The 20,226-nt window shown below is 32.8% G+C and overlaps 3 protein-coding genes and 1 long non-coding RNA gene across 4 annotated transcripts in view; 2 read left to right on the top strand and 2 right to left on the bottom strand.

Annotated features, from left to right (window-relative positions):
• LOC104827107 (pyruvate dehydrogenase (acetyl-transferring) kinase, mitochondrial-like) overlaps window positions 1-1,637 on the bottom strand; it is a 2,739-nt gene extending 1,102 nt beyond the window's left edge. Inside the window, exons 1-4 of the mRNA XM_010560159.1 lie at window positions 1,237-1,637; window positions 537-795; window positions 280-460; window positions 32-179 (exon numbers count right to left, since the gene is read on the bottom strand). Coding sequence (XP_010558461.1) covers window positions 32-179; window positions 280-460; window positions 537-795; window positions 1,237-1,485 — 837 coding nt within the window. The 5' untranslated portion in view covers window positions 1,486-1,637. The remainder of the gene's footprint in view (window positions 1-31; window positions 180-279; window positions 461-536; window positions 796-1,236) is intronic.
• Window positions 1,638-2,829: 1,192 nt separating this feature from the next.
• On the top strand, window positions 2,830-4,909 carry LOC104827106 (SWR1-complex protein 5). Its single transcript, XM_010560158.2, has 4 exons — window positions 2,830-3,350; window positions 3,465-3,668; window positions 3,759-3,941; window positions 4,436-4,909. Exons 1-4 carry the CDS (start codon window positions 3,228-3,230, stop codon window positions 4,799-4,801), a joined length of 876 nt encoding a protein of 291 aa, XP_010558460.1. The 5' UTR covers window positions 2,830-3,227; the 3' UTR covers window positions 4,802-4,909.
• A 56-nt stretch (window positions 4,910-4,965) lies between these two features.
• LOC104827104 (galactinol synthase 5-like) lies at window positions 4,966-7,406 on the bottom strand. The gene is made up of 4 exons (XM_010560157.1): window positions 6,545-7,406; window positions 5,837-6,157; window positions 5,585-5,719; window positions 4,966-5,479 (listed from the first exon to the last, which is right to left on the bottom strand). Exons 1-4 carry the CDS (start codon window positions 6,851-6,853, stop codon window positions 5,252-5,254), a joined length of 993 nt encoding a protein of 330 aa, XP_010558459.1. The 5' UTR covers window positions 6,854-7,406; the 3' UTR covers window positions 4,966-5,251.
• On the top strand, window positions 6,912-7,722 carry LOC104827105. Its single transcript, XR_773881.1, has 2 exons — window positions 6,912-6,989; window positions 7,400-7,722. It is a non-coding gene; the product is annotated as an uncharacterized LOC104827105 (long non-coding RNA).
• Window positions 7,723-20,226: the final 12,504 nt, after the last annotated feature.

Below are 20,226 nucleotides of genomic sequence, written 5' to 3'. Positions count from 1 at the left end.
AGCGGAGAGTGAATCAGAGGAAGGAAACTACTTTTATTGTGACATCCTCAATTCCATCTGCGACTATTATGCGTATAGGTGGCGCAACTCTATCAGAGTCCATGAACCGTTCCTGGACTGCACGTAGCGAGTTCTTCACAAGCTCGTATACCATGAGATGCAAATGGGTAGGAACGTACCTGTAAGCAGATAGAAATCAGACCGTTTGCTGACATGAAAACACGGGCAAGGAAAGAATTCAATCCGAATAAAAGGAAAAAGCGATGAACTTGAACTCACGGAAAGGTAAAAGTTGGATCTCCGTAAATGTTTATCTCGGGTGCACTTCCATACTCTCTGAAACAAATTGCCCGGGCATCTTCACTGGCATTCCTTGCTACTTCCATGGGAGACATTTTAGTGTGTATGCAACCAACGGTATGAGGTGGCGGGTTTGGATTGTGTAACTCGACATGCTGCCCTGAGTTTCACAGTAATTTACAAGTGTCAGACCCTTCCAATCTGGAAAGAGAGAGATCATAAATCAAGTCGCTCACCTATAAGCATCCGAATCCCTATTCTTGACAAGTAAAAACGATCAAGAAACTGATGAATCTCGTCAAAATCCTTGTAGACAATCTTGGGACCCAATCCTTTCTTCAGCTGATTGACGCCTAATGCCATCATCGGAACCACATTGTTGTGCCTCACCTTGATGGCCTTGATCATTTGAGTGAATTCCTTCTCGTCACTTGCATCCTTTATCTCCGGAAACACCCTCATGTCCCTGAACGAGTCTACGTACCAATCCCGCACCTAGAAGATATACCCAATACAATTGCCAAATCTGGTGTCAGAATTCTCAAGATAGCATGCAGACATGAAGTGGCCGAAACGTTTTCTTTTCTCAGCATCACACAAGCCTTAAAAGCTCTTAAAACAGTCCCCGTGATTTTGTATTAAGGACAAGATAATACAGAAATGTCATGATCTAATATCTTCTTAACTTTTTCTTTTAAGAATCCAGATTCCGTTTACGAATTTCTGTCAGCCGAAAACAAAACTGGTAATTCAAAGATCAAGCACCGGATTCAGCATAATCCGACAATACCCATTTAAGCTAAAGATCAAACACCGAAAATGGCAGCAGAATTCCACAGGGCCCAATTTCCAGAAAGAGAAAACAAATCGGAATTTCCCCCCACGAGAACGACAGAACATGACCATCATAACCCTGATTTCGAACCCTAAAAGTACCTTCAAAATGGCGGGTTTCTCGGATAAACCGTACGGAAGGCTCTCAAGCTCGATCGCTCTCCTCGCGATCCGAATCGGGAGCTCCTTGTGGAGGAACTGAGCCGAAATCAATAGGTTTCTCTCGGTGGGTCTCGAACCAAACTCCATCATGTACCTTAAGCTCACACCCGTCTGCTTCATGCAACCCCATCTGTGCACATCCTCGATCAAGCTCTTCGGAAACGCCTCGCACGCCTTCTTCGCCGCCATGCCGGAACCCTAACACCGCCGTCTCCGGCGTCTCCGGCTCCGATATCACCGCCTGGTCGGAACTTCAGAGAGGGAAATGGCATGCATAAAGGATCGCCATCGGCACGAACGAAATAAGGTCTTTTGGTTTCCCCGTTAATTACCCATCATCACAAGTGAATACAAATGATTTAAAGCAAATAAAAAAACAGAAATTATTTCTTTTTTCCAATATAACGATAAAAAAAATTAATTTTATTGCAATATTATATTATTGAACTAAATGATCATAATTCTAATATTAAATACAGAAAAATTCCAAAAAATGCTCAATGTGCAAAAAACCTGAATTTACGACCCCTTTAAAAGACACGAACTTAGTCCCATTTTTTTAACTGTCTTGCATTTGTTATTTGTTTCCAAGTTAGTTAGTAGATTCTGTTGATCAATTTTTTTACCCGAAATAACAACTTGACAACCACATCATTATCATTATTATGTCAAAAATATATAAAAAAAATGTACGCATATATACTTATATATACACATACATATATAATGAGAAAAATTCATGCATTTTTAATGGGCATTAGATTGAAAGTTCTAAATTCTGTTATAGAAAATTGTTGTAAATTCTTTTTTTTATGTGGATTTTCCCTTAAATATATTACATTATAATTTATAAGAAGTAAAGATTTATATAATTTTATATTTTTATGTGCATTGGTTGATATATTTGTAATTATTTTTTTGTCGTTACATATGAAATAGTTATTTATGTATACATCATATATATATATATGTTTGTGTGTGTGTGTGTAATAAGCAGATTTAAATGCTTTTGTGTAGGTTGATTTTAATGGATTTTAAAATTTTAGTTTTGGCCACTGACATTGAACAAAGTAAATAATATGTATATGTAATAAAATAAACAGTGCGTAAATTATAACTCAAAATTAATGTAACATAACATTTTTTTTCCCTTTATTTGGCTTTTGAATTTATTTCTTTGGATTCTGGAAGTGACACGTGGCAGATAAGGTTAACATCTCATGTCTTCGTCTCACCCAATCGGATTTGGATGTGCGATTACAACAAGATATATAATAAAGTCGTCGAGCCTGAATTCTGGTGGAAATCTTCTCAATAACTATCACGTGCCAAAATTCGTTGACACGACAGACGTCACAGACTCGGGCAAATTTAAAATTATTATTTTGTTTATGGATATCCACTTTGTTTTATATTCCACGTAGGATTTCCTAAAATAGCTACGTATGCGTGCAATCATATTATATTTATATAGCGTCATCGACACAAACGGTCGAGGTAACGGAGCTGCTAAGGGTTATATTGACGGTGGCGGAGGGAACGGACGACTTTTGAAATTTGTGGGTCAATTGTAGTTTCAGAAGTTTTGGGGTTATTGGTGGAATTCCGAAACTTGTGGGCCTGTAGGCTATTTTTCCTTTTTTTTTTCCATACGAGAAAAAAGAACCCGAAGGTTTCGTTGGTTTCGTTTCCCTTCGACGAGAGGAATCGCCGCCGTTCCCCCTTTCTTCCCTCCGATCCTCGTCGCCGGTGTTTCTCTTTCTAAGCATCTATATCCGGAGATCGATTCCTTCCTGTATATCTCTTCCTCATCTTTAGATCTCCGCCGGTTGATTCACGGCGTGGTGGCACTTCCCCTTAGGGTTTTGGGTTTTTCTCTCGCGTTTCTGTGAATGAATTCGTGTTAAATCAAGACCTGATTCTGCTGGGATATGGACGCTAGGGTGAGGTCGATGTGGGATGAGATGCGAAAAGGCGTGTCTGATCGAAGTATCAAGCAGGCTTGTGAGAGATACGCTTCGACTGTCAATAAATTCTCCGAGACTCGATCTAATGTAATGTTTCTTTCCACATTTTTTTTCCTACACGGCTTGAATGTAACAAGATCATTTTGTTCTTGTTGTTGTTGTCGTCGTCTTACCCAGTACATTGCGAATCTCTGTTTGCAGAAGTGGGTGTTGTATCTAGGACTACAGAGGAAGAGGAAATCTCCTGGAGACATTGACAATGGCGGATGCACTGTGTCCAAGAAGGTTGCCGAAATCTGGGAGCAAATGAACGAGGGTCTTCCAGACAAGCGGCTCAATTTTCTCTTGGAGAGCCCTTCTGCTTCATCCATTCAAGATGCATCAGCTTCTGCGAATCTCTCTGATGTGAGAATTCAATCTTCAGTTCTTTAATCTGATGTCTCAGTTTCAGAGATGTCTTTGGGTTTGAGTATAAAATTGACCTTTGTTTGTCAGAATTGGAAAATGTATCTGGGCGTGGAGACAAAGAAAGCAGATGCCAGAGCTTTAGATGTGCAAAGGGATGACAGTGTCGCGGATAATGTTTTTACTGAGGAGGCCAAGAGAATTGCTGCAGCTGCTCTTGCAGCTGTTAAGAACGCCTCGGCTGTAGCTGCTTCAAGCGGCGGCAAAGTTGAGGTCAGAATGCTTGCTTTCCGTAGATTGTGTTTTGTGCAGCGATGTTAGGGTTTAAGGTCTGCTGATTACCCATTAATCTGGAGTGATGAATTTGCTATGCCTTAGGAAGCTGCCTTCTCCAAATTCAAACCTTCAAAGCTATCTGTTAATTTGCACTTGTACCCATTTCTTGACAAACTTGTTCCCTCTCTTGATCAAATCATGTTTTTGTTGTCAATTTGTCTCTGTTTCTCTTCGTAGATCGCTGCATTCTTCTGTTTTATTACTTGCCACCCCATATGGTCAGAATCTTTGGTATATATCATAGAGCTAAATATTAGTGTTTGGTCGAGATAATCTCATGATGCAGTTCTCTTTATCTACTGAAACTCGATTTTGATGAACTGATATTCGGGAGTTTCTGTGAAAAGTGAGAACCACTAAACATCTCTATCTTCGGTTATTTTGTGAGCTTTTTGGTTGACGTAGAAACACCCTCTTTTTTGGCCCTCTAGATAACTGAAGTCCGGGACTTTGCGGGTCAAGATATAGAAATCAAGAGGCTGGTCGATGCGGATTCAAAGGAAGCATCCGAGAAGGGGAAATCCTCAGCGCCATCTGCAGTAGACGCATTGCTCGAACAGATAAAGAAGAAGCAGAAGCTGAGTGTGCTGGATAAGACGAAGAAAGACTGGGGAGAGTTCAAGGACGAGAACAAAGGGCTGGAGGATGAGCTGGACGCATACAAGAAGAGCTCTAACCAGTACCTCGACAGAGTCTCCTTCTTGGAGAGAGCTGATTACCGACAGTTTGAGAAGGAGAGAGATGCCCGTCTCGCTCTTCAGTCCAAGCGACGGCCTGACACGCGCGACGATCTCTGAGTCTTTTCCCTGTGTCCTGTTCTGTCTTCTACAATGTGCTGAAGACTTTGCCAGAAAAAAAATGCTGTAAAGAGATTTTTTATATATTTCAGCAGATTTCATCTTTAACATACCCGAACGGCATGAAACTTATACTGCAGATATATGAATTAAAAAAAGAACAATTAAAAAGAATAAAAACATGCTTAATTATTAGATCCAGGACAAGAGCAGCGGTCAAGGTTGTCATAATATCAGAACATAACACAAGACCGTCAACTATAATATCTCACAATCCCAAATTACACCAAACTCTTGAAAAACAGAAAACCCACCAAAACAAAATGTGGAACCGGCATACATATAGTGGAAAAGAGTAGCACTATATGTATATATATATATATAGACTAATAATATGCCATATATATATATATAGCTAAAACATTCATATATGGCTTTTGCTCCGGCGGATCATGCGGCGGAGGGAGCAAGACAGCCACCGTCGGCATCGTTGACGGCCAAGGTGGCGATGAGGGGATTGAGCTTCGACTCGGTCTCCGACTCAGCGATCTCGTCGACACAGTTCTTGTAGTCCAACGAAGCGTCTTCGTATATTTCCCACCATTTCTTCACCAACATCTTCACGTCGTCTCGGTCCATGTGATTTTCCTCCCCCGTGTATCTCCACGGCTTCGATCCCTTTTAAACAGTACCAAATTTGTTTTATGTTATTTCCATCGAGTTACAAAAATTAACTAGGATTTCATATACACACACACAGAGAAAGTATAGGGATGGACTTACAGCGGCACAGTAATGGACGACTTTGACTTTGTCAAGGTCAACGCACTCGGGGTGGCGCCAAAGCATGGCGAGTACGAGGTTGTAAGTCAACGGTATCGGCTTGTATATGTCTTTGAAGTACATGTTCAGAAAATCCTATATACAAAACCATGAATAAAATGTTAGTTATAATTTGCAACTACAAAACCATATTATATATACATATAAATATAATATAGATTTAAATAAAATTGAGGATGCAGAATCATGTACCTGTTCGGCGAAAGAGGTGGGAGCAGTGACATCAAGTGTACGGAGGAGGTCCTCGTAGACGACGAGGTTGGGTTCGAAGACGAGCATGCCGGCGTTGAAGTAACGCGGCGGAGGGCCGAGTAGGTCCGCCGGCCACGTTACCTTTTCCGGCGACTGTTGGCAGAATCCGATCTTGTATTGAGGAGTGTGTGACCACGTCTTCTCGCAGAAGCAGTCCATCACTGCGTACAAGTGTCCCGACGGATTGTCGAAGAGATGGTCGATGTTCTCCATCACTTGTATGTCTCCGTCGAGGTATATCATCTTCTCGTACTCCACGAACTGCGCACATTTAATTTCCCGACCGGGTTTAGTATTTAGAGCGCCTATTTCTAGTTAATAACGCATTATTTATATATTTTCTGTGTAATTTATATTCAGACATAACCGTTACGAGGGAAAAATGAGTGAAAAGAAACAACAAAGAACTACATGCTGCGTGACAAGTGTCCGAAGAACCCCAAAAAAATCACGATACGTGTCAAAATTCCACGTGTCTTTTAATTTATAGACGTTGCATGTTACATGCAAATTAGTTACACAGTAATCACTACGAGAACTCCAAAATTGCCGACACACAACACATAATATAAACCTATATATGTACACAAGTACGTATGTGTGTATTGTAAATCAGCATACTTTATAAACAAAAACGCGTGCTTATACCTCCCAGATACGAAGCTTGGAGTAGTTGATGACGTAATAAGCCATGGCGAACTGAGTCTGGTTTTCCGGCGGGTAAACCGGCTCGATCTCACGGACTAAGCATCCCTGATCCACCAGGATACGGCGGTGCTCCTCCGGCAGGTCCGGCAGCACGGCCACGACGAGTGGATACGCCGACCTCGCCCTCCTCAAACCCTTCGCAAGACCCACCACTCCCATCCAATAGTCCTTGTCTCCCGCCAAAAACGTGACGTAAGCCCTACCTCCGGCCGCCGGTATCTTCTCTTCTGTCATCTCCGTCGGCGACATATTCACGATGATGAAAAAAACAAACTTTGTAAGGGATTTAGATAGTCTTTTTTGTGTGCGTGTGTGTGTTGTGTGATGAAATGAAGATGGTGTAGTCTACTATATAAGGGAGAGTTGACGACGATGACATGGTAAGGTAATAAAATTTCTGGGATTAATTAGTAAATATTTTGCGCATATATTGTTTCTTTCCTTTTTTAAATATTTTCATAATTAATGTTTTAGATTTCTGTAAATCAACAAATAATAAAGTAGGGCAATGGTGGGCCTTATGACCAAAGGCAATGCGAAATTTTTTCATATACATATATGTGTGTGTGTTTTTTATATATTTTTTTTATATATGATTACATAAGTGACGCGATGGCGTAAATACATATTTCAATTTGAGTTATAAAAAAAAAAGTGGGGGGAAATTAGGGAAAAAACACATTTATGTCATATATTATGGATGAGAGACACGTGGCGAGGACGGTACCCTTGTTTTAACACGCGACGACGCCGCTTGAAAGGGTTGGTTTTGTTTTGGTGCATGTCACTGTACAGTAACTTACGGTGTGATCAAGACGGACGGCGGAGATCTTGTTTGCGTGAGAATTCTATCAATAGCAGCGGCACGGATAAGCTCTGAAATACATGCGCAGGGAGAGCATGCCACGTGTCAAATACGTTACGGTGTCCACGTGGCGATATTCATATGGCTGGTTGGATAAAATATGCAGCCTAGAGGGTAAATTGTATATTGTCACAAACTTAGATTACAATGCAATGTCCATACATACAGATTGTCAAATATGGGCATTTCCCGTATTTTAAATTGATGCGTATATATAGTATATCACTAATGATTAGAGATACTAGATATCTTATTAATTTCCTTAATAATGATTATGGTTTTATTTGCAATATCATATATAGATTCCAGCGGATATTTTTATTTTAATGGAAATAGATTAGACATATCCATGATCTAATTAGGACATATTCTGTCAAAGGGATCTACCTCATGTATTGAAGATATAATGAAATTGTATAGATTATGATACGGAAAATATTGTTGCTACGTTCGTGCTTTTAATACTTTTTTTTATATGGTAATTAATGCTCGAGTTGGTTAATTAAGGAAAACAAAAAAAATATCCTCAAGTGATTTACATAATCTATGGGCATACGCATATATACACTTTTTTTATGGATGTAATTAATTAGTTGTGGTAGACTAATATGTATGTATATATATATTGAAATCAAAGAGACGGTGACATAAATTAGATACTAAATAATATTATCCTTATTCAATATGTAGAAATCCCATGACTACGTACGAAATTTGGATTTAGTTCCGCCTCGAATGTCCAACCAAATTAAATAAAATATTCCGCATATATTGTTTCCTGAATGTAATTATGTATCTCAATTTGTAAAAAAAAAATGTAATATACATTTTCAATATCGAAGAGGAGAAACGAGGTTGAACCAATAATGGGCCTATTATGGAAAATTTTACATTGCCCAAAAGGCCCAATTTATATCGACATGTATATGTGTGTATATATATAACTCAGATATATATAATATTTTTTAAAAACAAAAAAAAATACCGACTTTAAATAAACTCGAACCCATATGGGCCAAATGTTCTAAAAAAAAAACTCGAACCACGTCGGGATCGAAAACCAAAATCCTCACCCCTATTTAACATAATATTATTTAGAATCATCTCTACATGATAATCAACTATTCTTTATTTTCTAATAGATTGGGATATTGGTTTGTAATTTTTGAAATAAAACGTAGGGAATAAGGATTATAAAACGTTAGAAAAAAAAAGATAATTCTTTTCTCAAAAACATTTTCGACATCACAGGGGAAAAAAATCATTTCATTATTTTTTTTATTTTACAGAAAAAAAAATCATGTCGTTTTAAATAATCTATAATACATTATTAACTCATCTCTTAATTATTATTATATGCAGAGTAAAACATTTTCCACGTCTTAGTCTCCTTATGAAAAGCTAAATTGTGGTTCGAGGGTTTTCATATATACATATATATATATTAGTTGTATCCGTATATGTCCACATACTCTGGATAATAATTTAATAATTGTACGTCCAATCATAATATAATTGTTGTGGTTCCCGGCCTTCGATCCCTCACATACTCTCTCCGATTTCACCCTCGTTTGAACCAAGAACCGAGAAGAGAGGAGGGAGACACGCGATATACGAGTTCGATACCGAGCTCTAACGCTCGGTGCCTACGTCTCGGAAAGGGGAAGTGGAGTAGACCCCGCCGATGGCGGCCCCGGAGACACGCACACACCCGATGAGAGAGAAAGCTCCCTCGGCCGCAAGAGAGAGAGCCAGAAAACACGTCTAAGGGAAAAACACCAAAAACCCTAGGTCTCATAATTGACCTTTTACAAAAATGCCCATTATGCCACTCCGTCTATGAAAGCCTATGACCGAAACCAAGGTTCCGAAAACCTCTTCTTCGATGAGTGGGTTTGTTGAAGACACTCTACAATAATTAATTGTACAGAAAAGTGATAGTAATTAAAACTTCAATCAACACGGAACGTGGTTATCGACTGCTCTCTAAAATTATGGACACACTATAATCTTTATATATAAATCATAAAATACATGGATTTTTAGTACCATTCTTTATTGGGTTCAAATACGTGTATATATATATATATATATATATATATATATATATATAATCTTCGTTCAGAAAATACAAAAAGTAATAATTTAGTAATTCTTGTAAGATCATTAAAATCGGTTAAAATAGGCTTCCAAACAGATTTGAACATTAGTTTGCAGTAATCACTTTATGAATTTTGATTTTCATCTTCTGGAGAGGTCGATTTATAATGTTTATACGATTTTAGGTCAATCACGAAGCTTTAGTGTATATATGCTGACATTACGTATACAAACAACATTCAACCATCAAATCCAATATATGCAAATGGCTTAGGTAAAATTGCAAACTACACACCGTACGTGTTCAAATAAAGTTGTAAATAGAACGCCATGTCAACCATTTGAATTTAGGGTTTTATATATATATATATATATATATGACTTTATGCATGGATTTGTTTATTTTTAAAAACATAATCGGTCTTTGACTTTGACATCGTAAAAAAAAAAGATATCAAATGTGATTTGACTTTTTATGATGAGTTTTACAAACAAAAAAAATATATTTTTGGACCTCTCTCAATGAGTTAATCTTTGACTTGCTATCACCAAATATCGTATGATGGAATTCTTAAGACAACCCTTGGAATATTGACCAAATCTTAATTCAAGTTATATAACATAAAGACGTACATTACATATGGTGAATATATATGGAACTTTATAACATAGAAAATATATTTTCTATTAGATATGTGGTTTTTATCAACGCTACATTTTATTATACGGATTTTTCGTATATAAATGGAATGACGATGTAATTACTATAATTTCGATTGCCCTTAGGATTAGTTTTGTTTTTTTAATAACCATAAAACCAAGATATTAGTTTTGACTAAACTTGTCGGTTACATATCTACTTGGTGAATTTTAAATTTTTAATGAATGTTTGACATTATATAAATTAAAGTAAAGAACAAATCGCAAAACGATTACTAATAGGTTGAATACGACTCGTGCTAGAGTTGCTTTTGGTCGACGAGTTCGTTTGTATGTTTTCAACGTTGGTCCAATCTTTTATTTTTTAATCGTATGTTGGGTGAAAAGGATGATGATATGATTGTGTTATAGATATGTATAAATCTCAAAAATAATAATTAAATATGGACTTGATTTTTATAATGTGCAAAGTAATTAGTGTCCTAATAAATAAATGATTAGATGGTTCGTTTGTGCTTAATTACAAGCTTCCGTTTGTTGACGGGGCAACACCAAGATTCAGCGCACGAGTGGGTTGTGCCTTAACTCGGAGACCCCTTTGACTCGTTTGACCGACGTATACATAAAATATTCCATATCTATCTGTAATCAACGTGTATATATATATATATATATATATATATATATATATATAATCTTCGTTCAGAAAATACAAAAAGTAATAATTTAGTAATTCTTGTAAGATCATTAAAATCGGTTAAAATAGGCTTCCAAACAGATTTGAACATTAGTTTGCAGTAATCACTTTATGAATTTTGATTTTCATCTTCTGGAGAGGTCGATTTATAATGTTTATACGATTTTAGGTCAATCACGAAGCTTTAGTGTATATATGCTGACATTACGTATACAAACAACATTCAACCATCAAATCCAATATATGCAAATGGCTTAGGTAAAATTGCAAACTACACACCGTACGTGTTCAAATAAAGTTGTAAATAGAACGCCATGTCAACCATTTGAATTTAGGGTTTTATATATATATATATATATATATGACTTTATGCATGGATTTGTTTATTTTTAAAAACATAATCGGTCTTTGACTTTGACATCGTAAAAAAAAAAGATATCAAATGTGATTTGACTTTTTATGATGAGTTTTACAAACAAAAAAAATATATTTTTGGACCTCTCTCAATGAGTTAATCTTTGACTTGCTATCACCAAATATCGTATGATGGAATTCTTAAGACAACCCTTGGAATATTGACCAAATCTTAATTCAAGTTATATAACATAAAGACGTACATTACATATGGTGAATATATATGGAACTTTATAACATAGAAAATATATTTTCTATTAGATATGTGGTTTTTATCAACGCTACATTTTATTATACGGATTTTTCGTATATAAATGGAATGACGATGTAATTACTATAATTTCGATTGCCCTTAGGATTAGTTTTGTTTTTTTAATAACCATAAAACCAAGATATTAGTTTTGACTAAACTTGTCGGTTACATATCTACTTGGTGAATTTTAAATTTTTAATGAATGTTTGACATTATATAAATTAAAGTAAAGAACAAATCGCAAAACGATTACTAATAGGTTGAATACGACTCGTGCTAGAGTTGCTTTTGGTCGACGAGTTCGTTTGTATGTTTTCAACGTTGGTCCAATCTTTTATTTTTTAATCGTATGTTGGGTGAAAAGGATGATGATATGATTGTGTTATAGATATGTATAAATCTCAAAAATAATAATTAAATATGGACTTGATTTTTATAATGTGCAAAGTAATTAGTGTCCTAATAAATAAATGATTAGATGGTTCGTTTGTGCTTAATTACAAGCTTCCGTTTGTTGACGGGGCAACACCAAGATTCAGCGCACGAGTGGGTTGTGCCTTAACTCGGAGACCCCTTTGACTCGTTTGACCGACGTATACATAAAATATTCCATATCTATCTGTAATCACAGAGTATATATATATATATATATATATATATATATAGATTATTCAACTGTATTCAAGACGAGTCAAATTTGAATCCGGAGTTAATGTGATCAAACTTTTCAGGTTGGATATTATTACGATATTTTTCGGATCATAGATTTCGAAATAGAATATCAAAATCAATTTAGACGTGTGCAAATTTGAAACCTTTTTCAGTATATACACATTACTAATATATGAAAATTAATTAAAACGTGAATAAAAAGTAACATATATTAAACTCTAAAGCTTTCCAAGGCAATAAATATAATAAGATAGGAGATGTAATCGGTGAAACAGGACGAAAAATGTTTGTCCACTCCAAATTTCAATTTCAAATTTGGAGGGTAGTATATAATCTAAATCATATAGAAAATATCCGAGCGCGCGAGTAATATGGATCTTGGTGGTTATAAAAAAAATATAAAATCTAAATATCTTTTGCGGGAGATATATGAAATGGGATATGATGAAAACTATAGTCTAATGAAGTAGTAATATAAGATTATATATGCAAGTTGGCGAATTATTATATTGATCCCTATAGAGCAGCACACTGTGTTGACGACGTGTTCACACTATGACCATCATTGTTTTACCATTTTTGTCCATTTATGTCCAATCCAAATATAATAAAACATGTTTTTTTCTTCATATTTTGGATTTTTGTGCATTACCTGTGCACAAAAATTGGCATTTTTTTTTTATATAATATGTGATTTGTGAGTTCGAACCTGGGATGTAACACTCTTTACGGATACCCATTTACCAGTTGAGCCAACCATTCTTGACACAAAACTGGTAAATTCCTATTTGGTGTTTGGTTTGATTTCTATTTTTTATACTCCTCGCTATAAATGAAAATTTTGGATCGATTGGATAGAAATCAGTTAAACCAAATTAAAATAACATATAGTTTTATCTAAATGATTTAGATGTTATTTTTTAAAATTAAATTATTCAGATTTTAATCGAATAGATTAAATAATAAAACAATCGAAAAATTAAAATAAAATAAAAAAATATTATTTTTTTTCGAATTCAAACGTGATCCAAATCAAAATAAAATCTACTATAAAACTGAACAAATATGTTTTTTAAAAAAAAATATAAAACAGGAAACAACGAAACCGAAATCCCAATGGAAATTCAAAATACCATCACTATATCAATCCGTGGGGGGAATTTATTATTGGAAGTCCGAATATATATACATATATACATACATGCATGCAAATTGTAATAATAATTAAAAAAAAAACTATCGAATGTCTAGAAGGACATTGTATAACATTTTGGAATTAAAACCATATGATATATTTGGGGAGACTTGTTTTGTTTTATATCTAACAACCAGTTGGACCACACTTTCCAAAAATTTCTCACAGACAAATGCATAAAAAGCTAAACCTTAAATTAAACAAAATCATTTCCACAAATAACATATTTCCTTTTTGCAACAAAATGTTTGTCTTTTAACAAACAAAAATGTCCCATTTGCCAAATATATATATCAAGAGAGGAGAACAAGTAATTATAACAAAGCACTCTCTGTTCTCCACTTTGGGAAATCGGCTTATTATTATATTACTTTGAACTTCTTAATATTTGAATTCTCTATTTATTTTTATATATACACATTTTTTTTCCTTTTTTGTCGTCATCCTCTTTACCGTTAAATTTTTCTCACTTTGTTTTAATTATAGAGTGACCACGGTTTAGGAAGCTTCTAACAATATAATTAATATAATTAAGAATATAGTTTAGACAATTATACTCATGAACCCAAACACATCGAAAAGAAAAATAAATTCACCGGAAATTACATTTTTCATTAAATAATAATAATTATTATTATTATTAGGGTTCAAAGTAATTAAGTAATAACATCGTCAAAATGGGTCGCGTAGTTATTCGACTTCAAATCAAACATGATAATGGAATTTTACTTCCCTGGACCGTACAATTTTTTCAACACTTATTTGAAGAAATAACACAATTGGTTAGTCCAAATTTTGTTATTTAAAAATTCGCTTATTTTGTGGCCACTAATCCAATGAATCATTAGACATATTTTTCTGCGTGAACTGCGGAGATTTTTAATTATATTTACGATTTTGTATGTATCGGTCTATATATACGATACGACCCGTATCTATACATTTCGGTGACTTTCACCCAAAATTTTACACATGTACACGTATGCATATACATATTACGTATTGACGAACACAGGTTATATATATATATATATATATAAACATTTGTATACAATTTCAATACATAAAATGATTTTGACTATATAGTTACATAGGTATAAATACAAATATCATTATAGATGTGTGTGTATATCCACAAAAGTAAATTTGCTTCCAATGTATGTGTTTACACACACATTTCTATGTATATATATATATATATATATATATATATGTATATAACGACGGATCTTAAAAGGGACTGTCGTTGTCTTGGGTAGACTTTAGATCTGAGAAGTGCCATTGAATCTAGACAGAACTACTTTCTAATATCTGTCTTAATGGGACATAAACTCACAACTCTTAGATGATGAATAAATTTCAGAACTACTGTCCAATATATATATAATATATATATATATAACGCAAACAGATACTTTCATATATATTATATATATATTCCAACTTCTTTTTTCCACTTATTATATAAGATGCAAAAAAAATGATAATAAACCAGTTTTATGTAAATCCCTTAAATAATCTTATGATTTTAGATTAATTTAACCATTTATTAAAACATTAACTGTTATTGTAACCAATCACTGAATTCATAAAATTCCAACTTACTGTGGTTAGTGTCAAATTACCAATCCCTTCATTTTACTTTTTGGGAACCCATATTAACTCCATCGTAGTTAAATATCACGCACACTCACGTGCATATATATATACATATATATAGAATGTGAACGAAACATATGTTTTTGTAGCATATACTATTTCAAGAATATGAAAAACGATAATATCATATTTCTCTTGAACATTTTCGGATGAATGGATATCATCATCAATGTCGTCATTTTCAGACGCATTTTGGACTGTAATCATTTTCCAGATCAATCTTATCTCGTAAACTCATATATATATATATATATATATGAAGAAAAATATGATTATTTGTAAAGGTTTAAAGTTATTTAAGTTACGGTAGTAATATGCAAAAGTGGTCCCGGATACACATGCCCTAACATTATCCATCACACGTATGCGAATTCGAAGATATGAATGGACTGACCAAATCATATTTAAGAGTTAGTGTAAATTTGATGATTGCTTTGGTACGTGTCAAGCTGGACAACGTTTTTTTATAATTGAGAGATTTCGGGATTCGATTTGATAAGTGTATATGGATTCTATATTTGTAAAATGGAAAAAAATCTGTAATTTATTTTAAACTAGAGCTAAAAAACCAATTACATTTTGACAAACAGTATTTAAATTTTAATAAATTATTTACAAATCGAAACAGTGAAATGAAACTTAGAATAATGGTTTGCATAATTATTTGTAAGAAAATTTTAATACCTAACAAATTAATTACCATATAGTGTATACAAAAAAGAGATACAATACAATACATAGTCTACCGGGAAAGGGTCAAAAATACACCGAGAAGAACAAAATAATAATAATAATAATAATAAGAATCAAAAAGATTTTTGGGTCAAAGACGTTTCATCCTTAATTTTATATAAAAATAAATATATTAATATAAATATAAAATTTTAAAAAACATGAGCAAAAAAGTGAAATACCCAAATTGTAAAAAATATATCCGCAATAGTTATGCTGATTAGGAATTCAATGTTAAATATTTTCTATTTGTTTATAAATAATGTGAAGAGAAATCCTGACTGTGGATAACATTCATGATTTAGTGCCATGGATAGTAAAGGGTTTTGAGCTCAAGTTAATACTATATATATATACACTAATACACGTCTATATAAACTATTTTTGGTAAGTGTTTTTAATAATAAGCATAAAAGCGTAATAATAAATAGGTTGTAGAAAAAAATTTAATTACGTGTCTTGGATTTTCATCCCAAACACGCATTTTTTAATTTTTTTAAAATTTTACATTACATTAAATACAACACCTGATAAAAATGATTTAGATATGAAATGATTCAATGTTCACTATACGAGGGGTTATAGTTAAAATATCTTGATTATTTTTTAATAATATCCCATATTAATTAGTTCCAAACTTTGGAAATTGGAACTCGTTAATCATTTTTACGTGGAATTTTTTATATTGAAATAATTAAATATATGTTCCTTAAATTCAAAATTTTGGACTCGCCTTTGACATTTATGGTTGATTGCGAGGACCCAATAAAAATATAAAATTTCGGTAACTTTAAATGATAGTCACTCTATTGGCATTTATATATTGGTATTAAATTTTCCGAATATCAATATATATACACACACAAGGATATATGCGTATATATACGTGTATGTGGTTCTAGGCGGTTACTTTGCATCCGTGCCTACTAATGATACCCACAAATATTCTTTGGCACATTGTTTATAGTTTCACCATATGGCCTAAATCACATAATATAAATGGAACCCTCTTCACACAAACAAAAAAAAAACTGTTTATATAATCAAAATTTTCCTAATTCGACTATGAAATGGACCGACCAATCGAAATTAGAGGAGGAAAATAGATTTATGAAAGAGAGGGACACGTGCCAACTCTCCAAACCTTCGATCGCCTTCAATTTCTTTTTATTTTTTTAAGTAATTGTTTGATTGGTTAAATTTCTTACATCTGCGATCAAGAACTTCCTAAATTTTCACAGTTACAATAGAATAATTTAATTTAATTTATTTATAGTGTGAAAATCTATATTTCATATGTATATCCTTAAAGATTAATTTTATAAAAAAAATATTATGAATACAATTTTATTCTGATTAAAATCATCATTTAAATCTAAAGATAAATTTTTATAGACATGTAATTTCTATCAAAATTTCAGTTGATGAAGAATCTCTCTGGATTTGTCATTTAAAAAATATGGAAAAAAAGCCTTTAACCTTTTTGACTAAGTAATCTCATTATTCTTAACCATTGTAATTACGGTTACAACTAAGACAATTCTTCTAATGATTTTGGGAGAATGTTCGAACAAAGTGTTGTCTTTATGTTGGATATCTAAGTTTCGAAAGTGACTTTTACATATATGTTAACGTATAAATATTACAATGAAAAATTATTGTAATTTTTTTTTTATAGAAGTATTGATTCTTGGAATAAAATTAAAAAAAAAAACAGAAGCTTCACGGAAGGAGATAATCATGAATAATTAATTTCAACGATAAATTTATAGGAAATGGTGTAAAAAAGTATAAACGCGCGCAACACATGAAATTCTATAATTATCATGGTATAAAATAAGTAATAAGATAATAAGTGATGATGTAAAACATATGGAAATTGGTCACACATATGTACATCTTTGATGACTTTCAAATAAATATTTGGATTTTTAAAATATTTTTGACGTAATTTCCAGTATATATATAGTTTTTCATTTAACAAAGTTGGACTATTTGTATGAGTTATATCCATCAATCATCGCAAAAGGCCACAAAGACTAAAAGAAAATTAAAGTGAGCTTATTGAAGCATATAATTATGTTGATGGGACCCTTCGACTCTTCTTACTTTGTTCACTTAATTACATCCCTAAACCTAATGCAATTATGTGATTATAAACTATATTTAATTAATTTTGCAGCCAACCGGGGGAGCATGTACACACTACATACACAAATTTAATTCATATTTAATTATATTTTCTCTTTTTTTTATTTAATTTCATTTTATGTTCTAAGACGTGAACTTGGTTAATTAATATGTATTTTTTTTATGTACCCCAACTATACTGTTTGGTTACAATTGTTACATATTGAAGTTCTAAAATAATGTTTTATCTCTCCGATTTTTAATCAATAACCATAATAAAGTTTATATATATATATATATATATATATATATATATATTTTAGAGAGGGAACCAATTGTTTCTGTCACGATGAAATTATTATGCATTGAACTTCCACGTTATTCATGCATAATAAAGTTTATATATATATATATATATATATATATATATATATTTATAAAGACCTTAAAAAATGTTATTTTTATTTAAAAAAAAGTAAAGAAGGGAAAGTATGAAGGGTTGTAGTTTCCAAAAACAAAGACATGTTTGGAACTAAAACATAATATACACGCATATGTACGTGTTTCTTGTCTGTGTGTGCTGGTGCGTATGCACATATTGGTATATTGTGTGTGTGTGTGTATGTATATATATACACATGCATACAGTGGGATAATCATGGACTGCAATTGCTTTATCCCGACATCACGTGATGTTCATGCCATCAAAATACTATATAGATTAAATTACACGAATAAATGTTTAATTGTATACACTAATTAATCAATATTAAAAACACATGCAATTGATAGAGAGACTCGAGCTCACGTATTTAAGAGATTATTACGAGCTTAACCTTTGCTTTGGCATTTAACACACACGAACCCTTCTTAATTTTGCTGTGTAAAAAGAAAAAGAAAAAAAAATAGACCCATTTGATTAAAAACTTAATTAGTTTTCTGCGCCCTGCGTTATTGAGATTTACATTTAATTGCCCAAAGGAAAAGATGTATCAAATTAGTTGTTAGGATTAATACTGGTTAATACGATTGCTTTGAGTTCAGGAAAGATTAGGGACCCGTAGTTATGGGTTGATTAGAGAGTGGTCCAACATTCATTAATTACAATTAATGTGTATAATACAACTTTTAAAAACGGGAACTAATAATTCGTATTATAGCTAAAAGTTGAAGCCTTAGAACTGTCCAACTTCTATTCCTCTCGTAAGGGCCATAGTGCTAGATTGGCTACAACATGTTGTTATTATTTTTAAATGCTTTTGTTTATATTTCTTTCGAAGTAAATGGTTAGAATATGAATCTTAATCAAGTTTGATATAATTTTTTTTTTTAAAATCTAGTAAAATTTTAAGCGGTTAATAATATTATAACGGTAGTTTTATTTATTTTGATATTGCTAGTTTATATGCCATTATATGTTAAAAAATAGTGGTAGCAAATAGTAATTAAGATATAACAAAAAACGATAATGGAAAAAGTCAAATTTAAAACGTTTTCTATACAATGAAATTTGGACTTGTATTGTATGGTCGGTCCATGGAAAAGAAATGACAAAAACAAAGGGAGGACAAATATATATATATATATAATAAAAAGGATAACAAAGAATACAGATATATTTATTAAAGTTGCAACTTGTTTCAAATGAGGAGGAAAATGGAAAAAGATGCTCAAAAGAAACCAAGTGATGGTAGCACACGTAGAGAGGGAAAGTCAAAGGGTCAACCTTCAAAGCTCTAGTGCTAGTTAATTAAGTGCTAACTCTAAGCTTAATTAATTGATTACTGCCGCAATCCTTTAACCAGAGGTTTTCTTTTATCCATTACTACTACATAATTTTTTTTTTCTGTAATTACAATATACATTTTTAATGATAATAATATACTATATCGTTTTGTTAATAATTGTTTAAATTATATAAATAAATAAAAATTAAATGATTAAATTGTATCCTCGGTTCCTCCAAAACGGTATATAAAGCCATTTTTAAAATATCACGTGCTAATTTAGAAATTCGTATTTTTACTGGCGACAGAAAATACATATTTTTTTAAATTATTCGTATATTCTTTACAAAATCTGGATATTTTAAAAATATAATTAATTAAAGAACGAACAGTTCCTAAATTACGGCTATGCCTTCTTCCCCGTGGTCCAAAATTCAATTTATTTAAATTAACAAAAAAAAAATATTTAGGAAACCCATCGCTTTTTTTTCTTCTATAAAACCCAACTTATCTCTTTC

Source organism: Tarenaya hassleriana, unplaced genomic scaffold (assembly GCF_000463585.1).
Source record: "Tarenaya hassleriana unplaced genomic scaffold, ASM46358v1 Cleome5, whole genome shotgun sequence".
Lineage (NCBI taxonomy): Eukaryota > Viridiplantae > Streptophyta > Magnoliopsida > Brassicales > Cleomaceae > Tarenaya > Tarenaya hassleriana.
This window is presented reverse-complemented; position numbering and strand designations above follow the sequence as displayed.

Coding starts and splice junctions, on each gene's coding strand:
- LOC104827106 (XM_010560158.2), top strand. CDS start 3,228: ATGGACGCTAGGGTGAGGTCGATGTGGGATGAGATGCGAAAAGGCGTG. Junction 3,669..3,758: donor CTTCTGCGAATCTCTCTGAT/GTGAGAATTCAA, acceptor TTTGTTTGTCAG/AATTGGAAAATGTATCTGGG. Junction 3,942..4,435: donor CAAGCGGCGGCAAAGTTGAG/GTCAGAATGCTT, acceptor TTGGCCCTCTAG/ATAACTGAAGTCCGGGACTT.
- LOC104827104 (XM_010560157.1), bottom strand. CDS start 6,853: ATGTCGCCGACGGAGATGACAGAAGAGAAGATACCGGCGGCCGGAGGT. Junction 6,158..6,544: donor CCAAGCTTCGTATCTGGGAG/GTATAAGCACGC, acceptor AAATGTGCGCAG/TTCGTGGAGTACGAGAAGAT. Junction 5,480..5,584: donor TCGTCCATTACTGTGCCGCT/GTAAGTCCATCC, acceptor ACTGTTTAAAAG/GGATCGAAGCCGTGGAGATA.